At 38.0% G+C, this 22,367-nt stretch overlaps 1 protein-coding gene across 1 annotated transcript in view; it reads left to right on the top strand.

Moving 5' to 3' along the window:
- Positions 1-22,367, top strand: part of bean1 (brain expressed, associated with NEDD4, 1) — a 51,407-nt gene that overhangs the window by 5,477 nt on the left and 23,563 nt on the right. Inside the window, exon 2 of the mRNA XM_085182280.1 lies at positions 3,145-3,264. Coding sequence (XP_085038406.1) covers positions 3,240-3,264 — 25 coding nt within the window. The 5' untranslated portion in view covers positions 3,145-3,239. The remainder of the gene's footprint in view (positions 1-3,144; positions 3,265-22,367) is intronic.

Here is a 22,367-nt window from a genome sequence, read left to right as displayed (position 1 = left end):
AGGTGGATAAGGGAAAGGGGAGGCAAGAGGAGGAGATTATTGCAGTTAATAATACAACAGCTTCTTGCCATTTTTTGTGTTTCTTTTTATCACTGTGTAACTGAGTTCAATTGAAAGCCTGCGTGCGCTAGTACCTCTTGCCACAAGTTCCCAGAATTCTTTGCGGTTTTACCCCTGAATGACGTCACATTTTTGGTGGGCCGGTCTCTAGTCAAAATGCCCGGGCCGATTTTTTGTCCCAGTCCAGCCCTGACCAGATCTCTCTATGCTTTGTGGTCTGGCATGACATTGGTTACGTCACTGTCTGTAAGAAACCAGTTAAAGAAAAAATAAAAATAGTGAACTAGTAGTAGTTCAGAAAATTTGTCACAAGTCCTTCTGTGAAGTTTTGTGTTTTAAAAACACATCCAGCCAGGCTGGACTCTTCAGTGGGCTAAATCTGGCCCATAAAGTGGATTAAATAATCCGGTCCATTTTCCCACTGAAGTAACTTGTGTGTAAATATAATGCTGTTTGTGTGGGGGTAGTATTTGTTTTTGTCTTTGTAGCTGTTGTGATGTGATGAGCCATTTGCTTCCCTTGTTTTCCTTTAAAAGCTATATATTTCTGTGTGCTTAGAGCTTTTAAACTTTTACACATAACATTTTATATATGCAATAAAAAATAAAGTGCATCTTCAAAATATGATGTGCATTGCTGTTGTATCTGTAATAGAGCTTCGTGTAAAGTGAATTCAAACATAACTATATACATAAAATTATATTTTGAGGCCAAAGTGCTTACATGTTGACAAAAAAACAAAAGTAATCTTTACTTTCTGCTGTCTTAATTTGGTACTGAATAATTTAAAGGATTTATTTTAAAGCACTTTTATGGAAATGCTTGATGGTAGATTGCAAGTTTGATTTGGGAAATTACAATCAAAAATAAAAAGGTATGGAATATGAATTAAACTTTTAAAATGCAGTAAAAGGACAAGGCATGTGCTGCTTTGTTGTCTTGTTAAAGGCTGACAGCTAACACAAAAATCCAAGCACTGCAGCATCCATCTATTTTCTTCCACTTATCAAATTCAGGGTCACGGGGGAGATGGAGCCTATCCCAGCTGTCATGGAGGAGAGACAGAGTACACCATAGGCAGGTTACCAACATATCACAGGGCTAACAGAAAACCTTCCACAGCTTCACCCAATTTTTAATCGCCAATTAAATTAACGCCCACCTCATTCGACTTGGAAGGAAGCCAGAGGGAGAACACGGAAACACGGATCGGAACCTCGTATCTTCTTCCTGTGAGGTGACAGTGTTAACCACTGAACCACCATGCTGCCCACAGTGTAACATGTTACTACAAAAAAGGCAAAAAAGCAGACAAAGCTACACTAAACTAAAATCTTCACTTAATTTAATTGAAATTTAGTGTGCTTTATCAGTAGACAGCCCCCCCCCCCCCCCCTAAATTTAGTTCACTCATCCCTCTAAGCAGTTCCTCTCTTAGCTTCAGCTCATCCTATTGAATGTTTGTTTGGGATTGAGAGTTCTGCTCTCTCTCGCACACGTACACACATGTAAACATAGTCCAGGACAAGACTGGAGTGAGAACAACTCACTATGAATGTGTGAGAGAGGAGAGATCGTTCCGTCTAGCTGCCAGAGTGTGTTGTCCGTAATATCGGTCGGTGTGTGCAGGGACAGTTATATAATAACAATGCAGAAAGCATCACAGGTTCATGAGTCACAAACACACACATGCAGGCTCCTAACACTCTCCCTGCGAACAGGAAGTGAGGCATTACAATCTTCCACGTGTTCACGATTTATCAGAATGTAGCGTGACATATTATCGCTTCGACTTGATAAAGACAATGTGTTTGACAGCACGGGATGTGTTTACCAAACTCAACTCTGTCTGTAATGACCTTTTCCAATTTCTGTATCTGAATGCATGATACAGACCTACGTCTCCACTGCTTCACAGCAGCTGTTCATGATTCTTGAGAAGAAAAAAAGATGTTCACAATTAAACAAGCCTGTTGGATGTGTAAAAATAGAGATCCTCCCTCACCGGATGGCATGCAATACATCTCCGAGTTCCAAAACAAGAAGCCTGACCCTCAATAATACTTTTCTTGATGAATAAAAGGTTTTAAAAATGGCCGTGTCATTAATGTCAATAGTGAGTCGGTGGAGCGACGTGATGAATGACAGAAGTCGACATGTAATGAAACGGAGGAAGTGCCTCTATTGATTAATGCAAAATGCATGCCTGAGGTAAAAGCAGCCTAAGCAACACTAATACATTTTCTGAAATGTGAAAAACATTAGCTTAGTTGTGGTGAAAATAAATGGAAAAAGTAAATATAACAAAGAAATCTTCAAGCTGGCATCTTGGTGTTTGTTCCTGAAAATAAATTAGCAATACAAGGCTTTATGAGGAGGAATAAGCGTAATCATTTTACAGAGAGGCTGCTCTAAAGTTAAGCAAATCAGAGGAAGTTTTATCCACAGGTTTCTTCTTGCTTTCAGATTTTTCAAAGGGTCTTTCCCAGTCGTACTTACAAAAATTATACTTTTGATGCTAACGTGTTTTCCTGGCATTATTGTTATTTTGCATAGCTGTTGTCCAACTACAGTAGAAGAGTTAAAGCCTCCAGTATACAGTATTACAAGTATTAGATTGTAGTAAATTACTAGTATTTGCCTTTATGTGTGTGTGTCGTTCAGCTATTGATTGGAACGCTTCAACCCTTTGGCCATGTTCTGGAAAGAGCAATAAAGACACACATTCAAATGTACACATAGATACACTCAAAGGATGGTGTGGGTGGCCACTTGACTGCCTCACAGACAGACAAATACACCTGCACACACACACACACACACACACACACACATGTGGCCTGGGGCTTTCGAAACAGCCAAGCTCGGAGGTTGCAATTCGCACATCACTCTTTGCTCCCTCCCTCTCTTCCTCCCTCTCTCAGTAAAGCAACACAGCATCTCTCACGTTCTTTCATGTATTTCTCATTGGCCATCCTCCCGCCTGCCGTTTGTTTTCTTTCCCTGCCCTCTTTAGGCTCACACCACACATTTTTTTCTCACTAATGTGCTGATCTTCCCATTGTTCTCTGTCTGTCTTTGTAGCTACATGTATAGCAGCACTGTGTCATACAGACCAGTAGAAGTTGGCTTCCTGCCTGTTGAGATGTGCCAATAGGAAACACTTTGAACAGGGGTTCATGCTGATGAAATTGATCTGCTCAGGTAAGGAACAAGTATGGCATATTGATATTCAAAAGCCTGTAAATGAACAATTGTAAGGTCAAACTGCATCTATGGGACTTCATTCAAAAGGTGAAAATTGATTCTTTTATGGAATATTTTCTAGAAATTGTCTTATTTAGCATGCAGCTAAAACACAGCCAACCCAAACCTGGTCACATGCAGTCTGGAGACAGTGTGTGGGGAAAAAAAAAAAAAAACATAACATAAATTGTCTTTAACAATGCTATTGATCAGTTTTACTTTAAATTAATCAAGAAAAAGGCGAAATAACAAAGTTATTATGTCGTACTGGTACCAGACATAATGAGATTTGTTTTTGTTATTGAGGTAATCCTTTGTTTATTTTTAGTTGGATTACAGATTGAGCTTTTAAACCCCAGAGAACGAGTTAGACATATTTATAGAAGCTCCCCATCTCAATAAAAGATGAATCGCTGTCTTATGCAACAACTCCTGACCACAATGAAGACAGGATGGAGATGGAAGGACAGAGGAACAGATGGATAGATAGATGGAGAAGCAGATGGATTGCTGGATGCATGGACAGATGCATGACTCTTGCAGATGTGTTTTTTTCTGTCAAGGTTGCCCTTCGAGAAAAGGATCCATCCTTCTTCACTCCTGTAAATTTCTCTAGTTTCCTCTAGAATATGACTCGGTTCCTTTATCGGTTTCTCTTTCCCTCTCTTCACCACTCTTTTGCTCACACCTTTAATATCGCCGTCATTCTCTCCTTTTGACTCTCTCCCACTTTCTCGTTCTCCTCTCTGATCTATTATTTACATCCCTCTCTGACTCTTCTCTTTCTCCCTTGACACCTGAAATCTCTCCATCCCCTTCAGGGTGTTTAGGCCTCCACCGACAGTGCTTCCCTCCCAGGAAAAGAAATAGAATGATGAATAAAAGAACAGAGTGAAGAGATAGATAAAAAAGCTTTGGTATGGGTGGCTCTATCGATATGCCAAGGTATTTCTTCCAGGCTGAGCTGGTAGCATTCAGACAGAGCTGAAAAGGAGAGCATTTGCAATGTTGCTGCAGTTTTTCAACACAGAACTGTTTATAATGTTTTTTCTTTCTTTTTTTGCTCATTACTGAAGCGTAGTATCCAGCATTAGTGAGCTTAAATGCAATATTAACTGCAGTGTTTTTCAATATTTGACTGAATTTCAAAACATGTTGTGATTTTTTTTTTTATTGAGCTCTCAGTGTCACTGCATTTGGTTGTTTTGAGGCTGACACATGGCAGCAGTTTATCCCTGAGCTTCATTGCAGCTGTGCCCCTGAGAAGGGCATGCATTTCCCAGCTGCCAGTAAAAACATCCACATCTGTCTTCTTTTTCTTGAAGACAGGAAAATGCAGTCAGTGAAGAGATTCATGGAGTAAATATATGATTTATTCAGACACTCTTCCACCTTCAGCATGTCCATAAATTCGTTGTGTAGATGTCATAGTAAGGTGTTAATGGGTGTATTTTAACCCAAACTAAAACCAAGTACCGAATGAGTACTGAAGCTGAATGCTGACACTAAAACTCATGTTACAACTGAGTGCTTTAAGTCACTGTCACCAGTCTCCAAAGGTGGAGTTTTGTTGCTATATTAAACTGAACACCAACTCTAACTTCCATTCAATGCAGTAAAACAACCAACATTCAACTAAGATTAGGTAATAAAGGACTCGTTGTAGGAAGATAATGACACCAAATTAAAAAGCAACTGAAAATGGCTATTCAATGAGCTGAAAGTATTCAAAATGATAAATGTTAAGAACATTAACTGCTAATGATCATATAATAAACGGCATCTATTGAAATGTATCATAAGGTATAATAATGAAATCGTTAATGGTCTTGAACTGTAAAGATGTAACAATGTCATAAAGGTTATTTGAACAATTAAGAGAATTTATGTTCTAGTGAACACTTAGATTGTCTAAGTATTAAGTGAAAAAGTCTGTGCAGGAGATAAAAGCCAAACATAATCTACATATAAGATCAATGGCATGCGTGTGTGTCAGATGAAGGCAGATCTGAAATAGAATCTTCTTCCGTTCCTCCTCACTGCACACATCGTCTATCCGCGCTTGCCATATCCCGCCACCAAACCATCAATCATCACATTCCCATGCTTTATGGTAATAGGAGGAAAAACTGCATTTAACGGCATTTTACCTTCTACCTCACCTACCTATCTCTCTTTGTCCCTCCATCCATCCATCTGTCTGAGCTCTCATCCAATCCAGACACAGTATGAGGTTGTTTATTTAAATCTATTTAAATGGATATGAGGCGTGGGCATATACAGGGATATTTCACGGCCCGGCAGGTCAGCAAATATCAAAGCTGTTCCAGCTCACTAACCCCTGATCTCAGGGCCCGTAGACATTTAGTACATACCGCAGGTGGTCAAAGTTATGTCTATAAGTGATTGTGTATGAGAAATAATTCTATCTATCTATCTATCTATCTATCACCACCTGAAGAAATGAGCGACAGAAGTGATGAATCATGGCTGAAATTAAAATGAGTGATACAACTGCTTCTCTTCTAAGATTAAAAGGCCAAACTGGATGAGGTGTCTTGGAACGATTTAAAGAATAAGAAAAAAGAGAAAGTGCAAGGGAGGGGAGAGGAAGGAGAAGTGAAGGGTAAATGTCTTTGCTAATGTCTTTGGTGCCAATATTGACTAACACTGGCTCCCTCTGACTTTAGTACACTCACTGCATCCTCTTCAGATCGTTAGCTCTGTCATTAGAAAATGGACCTATTGGCTCAGTTGTTCATTGTCATCACATTGGATGGATGGTTGGACGGATGGACGGACGGACGGATGGATGGCCAAACATTTTTCAAGGCTACTTCCTGACAGGGTGGACTGTGTAACAGTGAAATGTCAATTAACCAAATTTGGAACAGGTGGGACAGTTGAAAAAAAAAAAATCCATCCATTCAACTTTCAGCTTCCATCTTCTGAAAGATAGAGGTAGATAATCAAGCCAAACATTAGAATACATTCAAAAATGGTTAACAGTGTCACATGTAAAATTAGCTAGATGTGTAACGATTACTTAGATAGTCAAAGGCAGAGGATGTTACTCATCTAATTCCTCACGACAGTCAATTGTATTGATTGATGGAATTAATGTTTGGTGGTTCATAATGCAATTTCATACCACACCATCATGTTATGTAACATCTTGATCCATGGAAATGTTAGTATAAGTCTATGACTGAGTCCAGACGGGAAAGGGGGTGCAGGTGCTGTTTTAACACAATTTAAAACATTGCTTTTCATCCCCTCCCTTAATTTTTTTTATCATCTTATCCCTCTCCACCCTTTTCTGGCTTATATCCCCTGCACAGCACTTCTGACAAAGAAGGAAAAAAGAGAAAGACCTAAAAGGGCAAAGCAACACAAGGATTTACACACTGAAGCCCAAAGAGAGACTGAGACAGCATGTGAGGGGAAAAGGGTCAGGGAAAGAAAGACATCAGTCTTCTAATTCAAAGGGGAGGTGTCTGTCTGAAATGGAATTCTGTAATATGATGTTACGGCTTTTTTGGTTTTTTATTTATGAGACTGCTCCAGTTGGCCCTGTGCACTCAGCACTTGCTGGACTTGGTATAATCGTACTTTAGTGACCTGACAGAAAGACAGAAACGCATTTACTGCAATTCAATACAAGTACAGGATATCAGATACAGTACAAGTTGCGAGAAGCAGACAGATTTAGATGTAATAGATAGTATACAGCTGCAAAAGAAAAAAACGTTATAGATTTCAACACCGTTTCCAAACAACTCCAAGTTGAATTTTCACCTAACCTTATGAGTGTTGTTCGCAGAGGCTAAAAACTGCCCAGCTGGGCATGTGGCTGCCTGTCAAACTCTCAGTGGACACTTCTGCCTCTGCTTCTTTCTTTTTAAAATGTCAGAACAATTTCTCAGCTTTTATCTGTTCAGTCAGGCTTTAAAGGCGATAATGTTGTTATGGAGATAATTGTGTAACAGGAAAGTCATCACACAACTGTTAAAAAGTCATTTTTTTGGAACTCACAATGTGACCACTTTTTTTCAGTCAACCGAAGAGCAACAGTGTTACTAATGAAGGTAAAATATCAACTGAAAGTTTTATAACAAAATTCTTACCTCAAATTTTCAAATCTACTCTATCAGGTAAACTTACCAAATAAAATAAGAAGAAGAATAAAACATAGATACATTAACTATTATTTACATAGTGCCTTTCTACTCTGATCACATTCAGACATTGACAGAGCTTTATAAGTATTCTCTGCCTATCGTGCACAGTTTCAAACTCTGCATGGGGGTTTAATCGGATTGGGAGCAATTTGGGCGATCGGTATGTTGCCCAAGGACACTGACATGTGGACTGGAGGAGCTGGAGATCGAACTACCGACCTTCCAACTGGCTCTGCCTCCTGAGCCACAGCTGTTGTTTTTGACTTCATGGTGTTTTGGCGTTCATACAAGTCGTGAAGTCTGATGGATGGCTGGTAATATAAGCAGAACGGGAGTTTTAAAAAGTAATTGTTTTAGTCCACGTGACCTGACTTTCTTGCACCTTGTATCTACACGCTTGCTTTAAACAGGTTTTTAGTTTGTAATGTGTTCCTGTTAGAAGAGTTATTTTGAGTTATTTTTTTGTGCTACTGAAGCACAAATGCTCCCAAAATGCACTGCACAAAAGAAATGTAGCATCTTTTCAAGTTAAAAAAAAAAAAAGTAAGTTGTAGTGAAACAGTTCCACAAAGTATTCAATCTTAAAATCTCTTTGTTCAGTTTTTATCACCAGCAGCTTTCAAAATCTGAAGTTTCTTTTTCAGTTGGTCTACTTACTAAAGAGGTTTAGTGATGCTGGTGTTCGCCCCAGCATGCATCCCAGGGTGCCTTTTCAGAGACACAGCAGAAATGGATGAAAGCAGACAGTGATGGACACTCTCAAGCGAGTAAGGGTGTACTGCCATCTTGTCAGCTGCTTAGAGCAACAATGTGGAACCACAAGAGAACAGAAGTGGGGTAAGCAGGTGCAGCTGTCACCTCACAGTCAAGCGCGATAGGATAAGGCACCTGTCACTCAAGAAGAAACAGCCCTGCAGAAACTCTAACCAGTTCAACTGAGGTGTTTTGTGTGAAGTGACAGTGCTCTAAAATGTAAGAACAGTAAGTAACAGTAAAATGTTATCCTTTATCCTTTATGCTCAAGCCTTTTTTCCACTTGGTAAGGCAAAGGGGACTGGAGGTGTTATGTTGTGACTTGTGGAAGGACTCAGCGACAGGAAATTAGTCACTTAATCTACAAATGCATCTGAGCTTCACAATCTCTTGTGAGAAAACACTTTATTTTAGCGAATTTTCCCACATGACTTTAGTGAAAATGGTCAAGGGTGCACATGGGAACACACAGCAGACAGTATGGTGTGCTTACTGTGTGTGTGTCTGTGTGTGTGTGTGCAAACATGCTATTTTTTGCAGTCTTGATTTACACTACCAATCATAGCTGGATATAAAGTGCTCCCTGAATTCCTATGGCTCATTTTCCAGTCTGTACTGGCTCCATCCTGCTCACTGAGCAATCATAATTTCCAGTTATTATAAATCAAAACTGGATTTCCAGGGATGACTGACCAATCACAAAAAGTATATACTGCAATCAGTGGAAGGATTTATTCAGTGTTGTGCACACCACAGTCTGACTATGTGGTTCATATGTGCACGAAAGAATATTAATACATATTCCTGTTCCTCTGCACATTGACACAACTAGTTCACAAGACACCCAGTAAACCTCACAGGTCTCTGATGCACCTGCTCATTAAAAACTTTCCCTTCCTGGTTCTTGCCAAATCAACACCGCCAACAGCTGCAAGTACATTTTACTTTGAACTAACTAACTAAGTGGACCAGTGAAGGATTTTGTTTGGAGCCGTGTAAAATCAGCTGTCGTATTATGCTTGTGTTCAGCACGATGGTAGCCTATTTGCAGTGTTGGGAAGGTTACTTTTAAAATGTATTCCATTACAGAATACATGTCCCAAAATGTATTCTGTAACGTATTACGTAACGTTACTCAATGAGAGTAACGTATTCTGAATACTTTGGATTACTTAATATATTATCATGCTGTTTACAACTACATGAATGTACTATTGCTGTGATTTATTACTGTTACTGAAGGTCCGCGGCTCCGAACCGTAGTAAAGGGACCTCTGGCTAATACGTCGGGTTCCGTGTCAGGCTCGTAGCCGAAAACTAGCTTTACTTAGTTGTCTGGGTCAACTTTGCTAGCGAGAGACAGAGTGAGGCGTTGAAAGGCTGCTCCAACAGAACTTATTGTTTTTGTTGGAAAACACAAACACGGTGTACAGCCGAGTCTTAATAGCTTACTTACAACTGGGCTCGTCAGGCTCTCTTCTTGGCTGCAGTGGTTATTATATTTACATGCTTCCAGCTCCCGTTTTTGCTCGATGACAGCTCGTACTTTTCCTTTTTCTCCCTCCCTCGCTCACAGACACATAACGGGTATGGCAGTCCATTCTCCCTGCAGCACGGACTACACTGCCTATGATGCTACATTCTTTAGAGCTATACTGGTAGCATTCTGCCTATTAGCTTAGCACAACAACAACAAAAAGGCCTCTCTCACCCAGGAAACACGCAGAGAGAGCGTCACCCTGTAACCATGGCAACCGTAACGCTGCCACCTGGAACAACAGAACATAGCTGTCAAACAAAACCCGAACAGTCCTGACCCGCCACAATATGAAACTGGGAAGTACTGCCGTGTAATCCATTTATTTCAACAAAGTAACTGTATTCTAAATACCACCTTTTTAAACGGTAACTGTAACGGAATACAGTTACTCATATTTTGTATTTTAAATACGTAACGGCGGTACATGTATTCCGTTACTCCCCAACACTGCCTATTTGCTTCTACAACCAATGGACACAAATAGTTGGCTATAGTTACCTTGTAACAACCCTTTGAGCACTCACATTTGCATGTTATAACCAATCAGCATGTTCTAGGACTGAAAAATGAAGCCAATGTGAAAGCACCAGAAACCACAGATCCCCGCAGACACTTATGTTGAATTCCCTAATTTTAGCTATAAAAACCTGTCATATGCTTATGGTTCCCCATTTATAACAACTGCAAGTTTTATCAGGTTTAAAGTTCAGTGTGTGCTGTGTGTGTAGCTATAGTTTGTGCTCTAGTTTTGCTTAGTGACATACTAGTATTCTATTAGTCTTTTAGCACCTGCACCCTGACATTAACTAATGCTGCTCTTGTGTCCAAGAAAGTAACTTCTAGCTCCAAAAACCAACAACATAGCAGGCAATACACTAAATTTGAGGGTTATGAAGCCTAGAAACCACTGGCTGGTGTCACCATGACCATGTCCTTGTTTTCAGAAACTATGTCTGGCTATAATCTGTATTAATTAGCTAATTAAATTATGTTTCGGGGTTTGGATAATCTTTGCTAATTGCCTATCACCAATATAGAGAGTGGCACCAGTCTTACGTCATTATATCCACATTATAATTAGCATGGAATTGACCTAATTTGACAGCTGTAAGTATTTATTTCCTCCTAGATTAAATAACAAGTAAGCCAAAATACAATAAGAATTAAAAATTCTAATTTGATGCCAAGTGTGAACCTCGGTATGCTTCAGACTCATTCTTCATCATGTAAATGCTAACAAAGCAGATATAGTATTTAGGCTAGTTTGACAATGCTACACTGATAACCTAAATCCTCTGACAGATTATTTTTTTACAATTCATGATTGATAATATCATCTAAATTATCTGGTTAGTGTGCCAGCAGTTGTTTATGGAGATAAGCAATCGAAACAAGCGATTAACGCAACAATAAAGGATGGTAGCAGATGAATGAATTAGAAAAGAGGTTGATGATTAAATGAGGGGAAAGCAGGAATATGGGCCAGCAGGGTGTGATAATATGTCTCTCTGTCATCTATCTCACATGGGAGGGCGAGAGACAGAGAGCGATTAAGGGGATGTATGATGTATTCTGACCCATATTCTCACACACAGCATGTTTTGTGACCCACATACTACCTCGTCAAATTACACATCTAAATGTGATACTAACATGTGTGTGACTAACTGCTTTCTGTGCGTTATCAAGGATGAACGCACAGTTGTACCTAGATTATGAAGCTTTTAAAGCTGGTTAACCTACATTCTGTTATGTTCTGTGGTTTGCTTTCAAAAGCAGCTGGCAGCTCACTTGATAGTGGATAATATATTTTATTTTATTACATTTCAATGTTGCACTTAAGAGGTTTTACACTTATATTACATGATAACATCAGAGAGCAATCGGATCATTTCTATACTTACCAATGATTGTACAACCTTTCTTGGGAATAGTTGTAGTAGTTGTATAGACCCTAATATGCAACGCAATAGCTTAATATGAATAGATCACAGGCCCATGGGCAAGTGATTTAAAGCATCATTCCTCACACTGCAGGAATAAGCCCTGCCGAGTTGTTTGCGCTTGTTTCTTGTTCATAAGACATTGGACATTGGCCTGTTTTACATCTTTGCTGAATCAGCGTTGTGTAGCCAAGTCATCACTCAGTTTATACTACTGTAGTTGTCCATCATCTTGATGACGTTCATCGGGATGACGTGTGTAAAGCTTGCATAAAGCTTTGTGAAAAGAAACAAATCCTCAGTATATGATAAATGAAAAATGCCTTAAACAGGCATCACCCTCATCCATCTTCCTGAGTCGCTTAAAGCATGCATTTATGTTTTTTCTTTTTTACTCTTTTCTTACTTTTACCATTATTTTTCACTTTCTTGCATCTGTGAATACAGACATAACCAGCCAGCCCACAATAAATAAGCTTATACACAGGGGATAGTTGTGTAATATAAATAGTTCACCTAATGCACTGCTTTTTAATTATATTGTCCAATCGATCAGAATAAGCAGAAGTAATGGTGTAGCCTATGTAATCTTCAGTATTTATTAATGGCTGTTATGATTTTGTAGTGCTGTATTTTAATACTTTAAACCTTTGAGCAAGGATCACTAAACACGAGGAACAGCCAACCCTGCTTCTAACATAAAATCCACAGTTATATAATTTATAAAAAACATATAAAAACATATAAAATTATGTTTTAAACCAAGTTCGGCTGAGCATAAGCAGAAAATAATGACTAATTGTTGAAGTGGAACTCTAATTTGGACACACACTGAAGTATTGTGTTCAGAAATAACAGTATACAGTTTGGTAACATTAGAAAGCTTTACTAACAGCTTCTGTGACCCATGGCTGACGTTCTGCCCGTGGTGTAGTGGATGTACTCCAGGACTCAGTGGCATCACTTTGGATGTAGCAGAAAGCACAACACCCAAGCACACTTGACACTCTCGTTCAGAGAGAACAGGAGTGCTTTAGCTTTTCTTTGTGAGGTGTGAAGTTACTCCGAACCCGAAACTAGAAGAAAGTATTTCGGCACATGCGAGGCACTTTGCTGTTGTTTTCTTCCAGTGCGAATTAAGGTCCTCCTGTTTTTCCTTCTCCAACTCCTCCTCCATCCCCTGCTCCACTGGTAATGGAACATGATGGTTTAATGGACAATGTTCTCCCTCGTCCAATGCCAGTCTTCCTGGCATTCATTCAATACAAGAACAGGAAGGATTAAAGACCGAAAGGGAAGGAGAAGAGCAAGACAGCATTGAAAGAGAGAGGAAGAGAGGAGGATGAGCGAGAGATGTTCTCTTTGTGCTTCCTGTTGTCCTTTGACCTGGCAGTAGGAAGCTTAAAACATTTCCAGTCACTGCACAAGTGAAGAGATAACATCGGTCATTTAATGTCATGAGTGCAGCACTCACAAATTGACATTGTTTGAAAAAATCCTGTTGCATTTAGAGGATCGACTTTTTTTCATAAGACTGTAAATGTTAATAATAATATTATTATTATTATTATTATTATTATTATTATCTGCAAATTAGTTACATGAAGGACATTGACAACATAGAACTACCTTTTGTTTTATTTTTTCATTGCAAGCCTCTTTCTTTACTTTCAGAAATTCACAGGTACAGGTTTTTCATTTTCCTGAATATCCCATATAAAATAGCCATGTTTGGCTTGATTCATTCTGAAAGCAATATTTTTAGTGTCAAGACTGATCCCATGTTAGAAAAGGAGGAAAAATATTGTTTCTGCAAGCATTGCAATATTTCTGCCACCCAGAGAGGTTCACAGACTGGATGTTAACCTGCTGCTTCTGATGCTGAACGCTAGTGTTCAGCATCAGAAGCAGCAGGTTAACTTCACAGTGTGACACATAAGCTTTGTGTAAAAATGGCTATTTCATTAGTTATACTTTGCAATTATTGGTTGGGCCCCTTTTGCCTCCAGAAGTACCTTAATTGTTTGTGGCATACATTCAACAAGAGGCTGGAAACATTCCTCAGATATTCTGGTCCATATTGACATGATGACATCATACAGCTGCTGCAATAATTCTATTGGATTAAGATCTGCTGACTGGAGACCATTTGAGTACAGTGAAGTCATCCTCATGTTCAAGAAACCATTCGAGATGGCACAGTGTGTTATCCTGCTGGAAGCAGCCAACTGAAGATTGGTACACTGTGATCGTGACGGTATGGGCATGGTTAGCAACACTACTCATGTAAGCTGTGGAGTTTAAATGGTGCTCAGTTCATACTAAGAGGACCAAGTGTCCCTAAAACATTACACCACAACCAGCAGCCTGAGGAAATGTGAAAGCAGGATGGATCTCACTTTGTTTATGTTGAATTCTGACACTACCATTGAAATTGTCACATCAGAAATTAAGATTCACCAGACATAGCATCATTTTTTCCAATGTTTTATTGTCTAACTTAGTGAGCATGTGTAAATTGTACGCTTAGTTTCCTGTTCTTAGCTAACTTGTGTGACTTCTGGTGAGGTCCTGTCCTGTTTTATCCCATTTGCTTCAAGGTTCAAGGTTTTATGAAGTCAGAGTTGCTATTGTGCTCTAGTTGTAACAAGTGGTTATTTGAATTACTTTTGCCATCCTATCCTTTTGCTGAAAGCAAAGGCTATTCTCCTCTGGCCTGTGACTTTAACAAGGCATATTGGCCCATAGAGCTGCTTCTCAATGGGTAATAAAGAGGTATTTTCTCTTCTTCAGAACATTCTCTGTATCAGAATCAGAATACTTTAATAATCCCTAATAAAATTATGTAAACCCTAGAGATGGCTGTTTGCAAATTTCCAGTTTGTGAAATATTTAGAAAAGCCCATCTAGCAGGTCTTCATTCTTAAATACATCAGGGCGCTAATTAAATACTTGCATTAAGGAGCAGATGTGTAGTTGCGTGAATGTATGTCACTAGTTTTGGGGGGTTTTAAGCTTCATGAAATACTTTGGAAGAGTGTCTTACTGAAAGAAACCATCAAAAAAAGCTCATAGCCAAAGTAAGAGAGACCCTGAAGGCTTCTACCAAAAACAATTAGTTTGGAAATGTTCCTTATTTTGTAATGATAAACAAATAAATGTAACATTGCATTTGAAAAAAAAACCCCACCAGCTGAGAGGTTAATTAGTGTCTGTGCTAGCTGATGCAAATCCAGCATGGGTTAGATGCACACAGAGGGGTTTTCAAATACACTCAAATCTCCGCAGTCCCTGCTAAGCATGAAAACTCTGTACAAAGGTGCATTAAATCATGTCAAGACTCTCCCAGCAGTGGTAAGTTAGACATATTGAAGTAAAGTGCCAACTTTCTATTCTTTCTAGTCTTTTTTTTTAATTAACTAAACAATAATGTGTGGATCACAAACACTTTTGGCTTCATGTCAAACAAAACAAATCACCCGACCAGACACTGCCAGCAATTATTTAAAAAATGTGGTTATGAAAAATACATCTAATAGACTAATAAACCCTCAGTAGTCTCCCTTGTATACCTTTAGATACACTAATGAACCCGCTACAGAATGTGTCAAAATGTCAGTCATTGTGAAGAAGAAATTTACAAGAATGTGATTGTATCATGTTTAAATGACACCAACGATTCAGTGCCAAGGAAAGAAAAAACAATTATAAACATGCTGATTCAGAATATGTGTACAAAGTGACATGTTCTTAGTTTCATTAGCGTCCTGCTGAGCACTAGCTGTTTTAAAGACACAGTCAGGTAACGAGTCAAAGAGAAACCAATTAAAACTAGCTGCGAGGTTGTGAGCTAGCACACACAGGTTCACTGTGCCTTGGCATTAAATCGTTGGAGCTCTACTGAAAAGAAAAGGGCAATTTTTCATAGTTTCAGAGAAAGACTATCCGTGAAGCAAAGGTAAGCGACGTTGCCTCAATGTCTTGTGAATGAGAAGTACATTAACACTATAATATCCCTCTGTGTGGATTGTGCAGAGAGAGATGTTTCATATTAAAGCAGCAATAAACAGTAGAGGAACTACCTCTTCCTAATAAGTAAACACACATCTTCACTATGTACTGCTTTCCGGTATCGACACAGTGGATAACCACGGCAATATGTCTGTGCTGTCTGGTTGGAAAAGTAGTGCATTTGTGTCCGTTTAGCTGTGGAAAGGTAAGAATTGCACGTACATAACCAGATGTGCTTGTATGAACTCTTCAAAACAGTGAGATGGGCTTAGCGTGACACAGATGATGCTTTGTGCAGGTTGAATACTGATTGGCAAAAAATTTGGCCTGACCATGAAAAGGAAGCAACTGTGTCATTTACTACAAAGGGGGAAAGAAAAAAAAAAAGAATAAACATTTTTCAAAAAAGCAGCTTGAGAAACACAGACAGTGGTAATTTCCATTGTTTTTAACACTGAGTTTCACATGAACTCTTGTATGGTACAACTTTGGTTATCTGGGCAGCTGGTTGAAAGACCCAAAAGAGCACAAGCAAGAATATCCAACAGAAATATTGTTCCACATATTTTTGAAACTGGACCTTGGTGATAATGAGCAGCAACATCTAGATGTTGGTCCGCTAAGCTTCGCTTAGGCTCTACCTATGATCGATGCACAACTCCACAACAAAGACTTTAACTGATCAAACACACACATCCACAAACGTGCAATAACACTAATGTGCAATAATCTTTTCTGGCATCGTTGTATTTTTACTCAGTTGTATAAAGCATTTGTATTCTATTTTTATCTTATTGTATATTTTATTCTATTTTATTCTACTGTATATAGTATTTTATTTTATTCTATTCTGTACTGTATTTATTCTTATTGCATTCTAATTTTTGCTTCATAACTTTTGCACTGTCCACTTCCTGCTGTGACAAAACAAATTTCCCACGTGTGGGACTAATAAAGGTTATCTTATCTTATCCTACAACAATGCCGGCTCTTAACCCTTAGGCCCAAATTCTAGAATAGAATTAGTTCTTTCAAAGTCAAAATATTGTCAAATGGTATACTGGTACTTGCACTGCATCTTTCTACTCAGTTTGAGCACTCATAGTTCTTCTACTATCTATTAACCCATTCACACACTTTCATTTAGCTTACCTATACCTGACTACTTTTATCAAACAACAACATATCAAACACACACTGATGAATTTGCTGAGGATCTTGCCCAAGGATGCTTTGACACATAGACTGTAGGAGTCAGGGATTAAGCCACTGACCTTTTGATTTGTAGATGCCCCACTCTAGCACCTCTGCTATAGCCATCCACAAAAAAGTCTTAAATGCAACAACAGGAACATTCAAAGCATATTTGCCTGTAACTACCGAATTCTGAATGTGCATAAAAATTGGAGGGAAAGGATGTATGTGTTCCTCAATGATAGAAAACGCTTCATTTATTAAACCCTTTTTTGGATGCCAAAGAGTTTCTTGATTTTTTTTAAAGGTTCATAAAAATAAAACTAATGGAAGATTTTATTTTAACGCTGAAGACTGGAGAGGTCAAAAAGAAACAGACATACAGCTATTAAAGAATACCGAATGACACAAAATCAGTCATAGTATTTAAATCAAAAGATGTGCAACTGTAAATGTATCCATAATACTGCTGTCAAAATGTCCCCATTTCAAATTGAAAAGCACGTTTAATTAATTGACTGCATGCTAACAAGGTAAATGGCCGTATATTGTGGTTGAGATGTCTTCAATATCACTTAGGCTGATTGGCTTGAAACCCCTGCTGTGTGGTCAGACACTTGCAATGATGATAATGCACCCTAATGAGCATCCTGAACGAATTGCATTGATACTGATTGTTATGTGTAATTGCCTTAATTGCCCCTCAGTGTCAAATGTGCTAAATGTTGTCCATTAGCTAATGAATGAGCTCACTTAAGACACATTTTCTAGACATACAGAGATTTTGAAAAAAATCAGTCACCTAAAAACAACTCACTTACTTCCTATGCAATTTTTTGATCGTGTGTTATTACCTTGGAAAAACTCTACCTTTGATCCTATTTAAGAAAAAAAACTATATGCAAGAAATGCATTTATTTATATAAATAACACAAATATTTAGATGAACAGGACTAACTTGGTATGTTACTAAAGGTAAGAGAAAAATCACCAAAACCAATTCATCTTTCTACTGCCTACAGCAATCCTCCATGTTATGTTATGAGAAACATCTCCTAATGACTTACTGTATAGTGCATCTTGATTTACCATATTTTCATAATCTTTTTTTCTAAATAATTATTACAAAGGGTGGTCAAACTTTAATACTCCTTTGAAGATGAGATTGTGTTTCTGCCATTACTCACATAGAATAAACATTTCACAACATACACATCTGCTATATGACACAGCTTTATCTGCCATTGTAGCTAACCAATCAGACACACACAGTCTGACTGTGAGCAGAAAAATGCAAAATGTAGTAAAAATGATACAAAATTATGAAAATTGATATTTTATTTCTTTTAATTTAATTTGTTGGAATGTTCAGTAAATATTATAGTTTCAAAAAATATAATTTCCTGGCAATTATTTAATGGTTAAGGCTTCACAGGGCTAATCATATTTCATCAGAGCTGTTATGTTAATGTATATTGCAGTACACCAACAAAAAAACTAAATGTCATAATATTGTATATATAATAATTGTTTTCATAACAATATAACTAATCACTAATCCAGTACTAGCTAGAGATTGCTAGCACTTGATTTGACCCACTTTGACCTAATTCCTTAAATTTTTCATGGCAAAGATTCAGAAAGGTTTTGGAACCATTTCCCAGAAACTGTGGTCTCTTTTGACATGAGAGCATCACACAGTTGCTGCAAATTTGTTGGCTGAACATCCACGATGCCAGTTTCCCTTTCTAACACATTCCAAATGTGCTCTATTGTCTTGAGATCTGGTGACCATGGAGGCTGTTCAAGAAATCAGTGTGAGTTTTCTGATTTGGCATGTTATCCTTCTGTCAGCAGCCATCAGAAGATGGTTACTAAGGAGCACAAAAGCCCCTTTTCCATTAGTACCTACTCGGATTGACTCACAACAGTTCATCAGGGTTTTCCAGTAGGTCATAGTACGTGGTACCAGGTACTTTTTTAGTACCTGCTCGGCCGGGGTTCCAAGTGATCTGAGCAGGTACTAAAATGTGAAGTCGTCAGACTTCATGCCACCGGTTGGCTGTTCAGTAGCGTCACTCGATGAGTCGTGAGAGTGTCCCACCCCGCTTTGCAGTGTTGCTATGACGAAATCACGCACATTAGGTAGTACTGGATTGTAATGGAAAACCAGTCGATCCGAATAGAATCGTGGCAACCCATGATGAGTCGATACGAGTATGTGTTCAAGATGACACGGGGGGCATGGCACGCAGTCTCTCGGTTCTGCAATGTTTATGTTTTGTGTTCTTACTGGTGTCCCTGTTAGTTTTAAAAACCCACTCCCTGTTGGCGTATGAGCGACATTGTGTATCACTTTTATTTTATCTGTCTCTTTAGTTTCAAATAGTTGTACAGCACTTTGTTTGAAAGCTCTTTATAAATACAGTTATTATTATTATTACTATTACTAATGGAAAAAGTGCTAAAGTGTGCCAAAAAAAAACCCTACCCACAATAAAGGATGAATTTATGCTTTCAGTTGAGATGTACTAAGAAAATGTTAACTTTTTAGATGGATGAGAGAAAAGATAAAAGGTAATTTATTTATGATTTGAGTTGATAAAATACCATTTTAGGTTTTCATGATTTTCCTAAGTCGTTTGGAGTCAACAAATAAGCCCTATAGCAGTTTTTTGAGAATCAGTCATGCTTCCTCACAGTGAAACTTTATTGTAAAATAAGGCACACTTTGAGTTCAGTGTTATATACCTTAAGATATTTTCTTTGATCCTATTTGTCTGACAGAGATGTCACTATTGGCTTGAGTTGATTTCTTTTTCTTTAGTTTTTTCTTTTTACCATTAAACCCTTCTCCGGGAGAAACTCTTTCTGCCTCAGTGTCAATGGATGTACACTGAGTCAGTGCTATGGTATACTTTATATTGAAGAGAAGGTGGCTGTAACGCATAATGACAAGCTGTCAGATTGAATTTGAGCAGCTGCTTGATGCTTCTGTATAATTTGTGCAGCTAATGTATAAAGTGATGCAGCATGCACAACAGCAGTCAATATGAGAAGCTTCTAACCTTTATAGTTTATGACACCCTTAGTGAGTCACCAGTCTGGATAGGTACACATGCATTTATTAGACGCAGTTTGACCTTTAACACCAGATAAATATCCAAGGATTAATTGTGAAATTAGATACATGCTTATATTCATGCCCGAATCATCAACTTACAAAAGCCTAGGCACCAAAGCCCTAGCCATCTTGTTTGGAGGATCAGACTTTTTCTTTTCTTCAGTAATGAGACATATGAAACAGGAATGTGTGCATATATGTACACAGCACAATTCTTATTGGAAAAAAAATTCCAGTAACCATTAAAATACAGCTTTAATAAAACCTCTAAAGTACATGCCAGACCTTTCTTTTATTTATTTGTTGTTTGTTTGTTTTCTAATTAAAATGCTATGTTTATTCCAAGTTTTTCCACATACATATATAAACACAGACTACAACGGGGCATTAGGGCCACATTCAGGAAAAAAAATAGTTCATTTTGAAATTAAAGTCAAAATTTTGACATTAAAATCAAAATAACAGTTTGAAAAAAAGTCAAAACAATACAAAAGTAGATATATTAGTACAGTGCAAAAAGTACAAAAATGAAAAGCTTAAAATAATAACAATGTGAAATGGGAACAATCTCATGCTCCCCATAGGAAATGTTATCAGGAGGCATGGCATGATACTAATGGTTACACCCCTGTGCAATAAAGAGGATGTAGTTGTATCACAAGAGACAATATAACAGCTGATCCAGCTGTTTCACTAATACATCAACACAAGGCATTTTGTAGATCACACAGAAGCCGTGGCAGTTGTTTGGCTTATAACGACAACTTTAATCTCCACATTTTGATTTTATTCTCTTTTTTAGTTTTTTTCCTAGAATAGTATTTTGATTTCAATCTCAAAATTATGAATATATTTCTTTTTAATGTGGCACTAATATTACTTCTTGCAGTTATGCTCCCAGGTAAGAGTTGAAACAATAATGAAGTACAGCTCAGAGAGCTTTTTTCACGAAAAGCATGTTTGGGATGTGTATATTTAAGAAAGAAATAAACTTTTTTTTTCTTTATCAAAAACTAAAATTAAATTAATAAAATAATAACACGAGTAAAAATAAGAACTGGATACTCAGTTGTTCTTTGGTTGTGAGGTTCAGCAGGCCCTTTACTGGTGGGTCAGCCTGGCTCCTGTCCAGTCAAACTTTGAGGTCATAAATCCATTATGACTGTGATGTACTAATCTCTAGATTAGCTTGCAAGTCATCACACTGAACATCTCAACCAATTTAAAATTAACTGCAATATTTTCATCAAGAATTGGTTGAATTTTTTTTACAGTTATGCTGATGACACCCTGGTTTACAGGCTACACCAGTTATGATGTCCATGCATTGACTTCCTGTCTGCTTCAGAATGAATTTCAAGATAATTTTAGTGGTTGTTGTATGAAAAGTGCTCTTTGTGATGACTCCTACTTATTTTTCATTCCCTCTGTCTGTTTTAAATTGTCTGGAATTTTTATTATTAGTCCTTGTAACAAACCACGGCAGACCCGATGACATTCCTGTGCTTTTCAGCATCTTTATTAACACCAGTTTTCACACGTATGGTTGCTGTTCAAACACAGCTGCAGCTCTCCCACTGCCAGTTCAACATACCAACATACCAACAACAACAATCATGGCAGTCAGGACCAGCTTTTTATGCAGGTGAGGCATGACTGCAAATGCCATGCAGGTGTGTCCATCTCGCCTGCAGCGGCATCGCAGACCACGCCCCGCCACAGTGGTCCTTTGTGCTACTTCATGTTTTATGCTAAAAGACAGGTGCTCAAGTGTTTTTACTTTTATGCTTTGTCTTGAGTGAGTCGGTACCTTTAGTGTATATTTTTAATCTGCATTTTCTCTTTTTTCAGGTTATTGTGTCAGAATTTGCATGGCTTTTATTTTACTATGATAATTTTTGGTGTATATTTGAAATTCTTAGAATTAAAGTCTGCATTAATTTACTTCCAATAAATACATCCGATTAAATACAAATAAATACAGCCAAATGTTTTGTTTTGGGGATAATAGGCATAAACCTTCTAACACAAAACCACATGTTTTCCATACCATAGTAAGTTTATAGCTTCTCTTAACAAAGTTTGAGTTTATGAACTAAACTTCTCCCTGTGAGCTTTGGTGGAAGTTTGCATTGTCAAAGCTTCATAACCTATTTATCTAAATGTAATTTTTTTTAAATAGTATTTACACTTTAAGGCTCATCTAACCCAGAATCACCAACACATACATGCAAGCAAAATTTCTCTCATCCTTCTGTACCTTATCTCTGCAGCTGCATCCAGTCCCCTCGGGGTTTTGTGAAATATAACACTAT

This window comes from Neolamprologus multifasciatus, chromosome 13, assembly GCF_963576455.1.
Source record: "Neolamprologus multifasciatus chromosome 13, fNeoMul1.2, whole genome shotgun sequence".
NCBI lineage: Eukaryota > Metazoa > Chordata > Actinopteri > Cichliformes > Cichlidae > Neolamprologus > Neolamprologus multifasciatus.
Note: the sequence above shows the minus strand (reverse complement) of the source record. Positions and strands in the feature narration are given on the sequence as shown.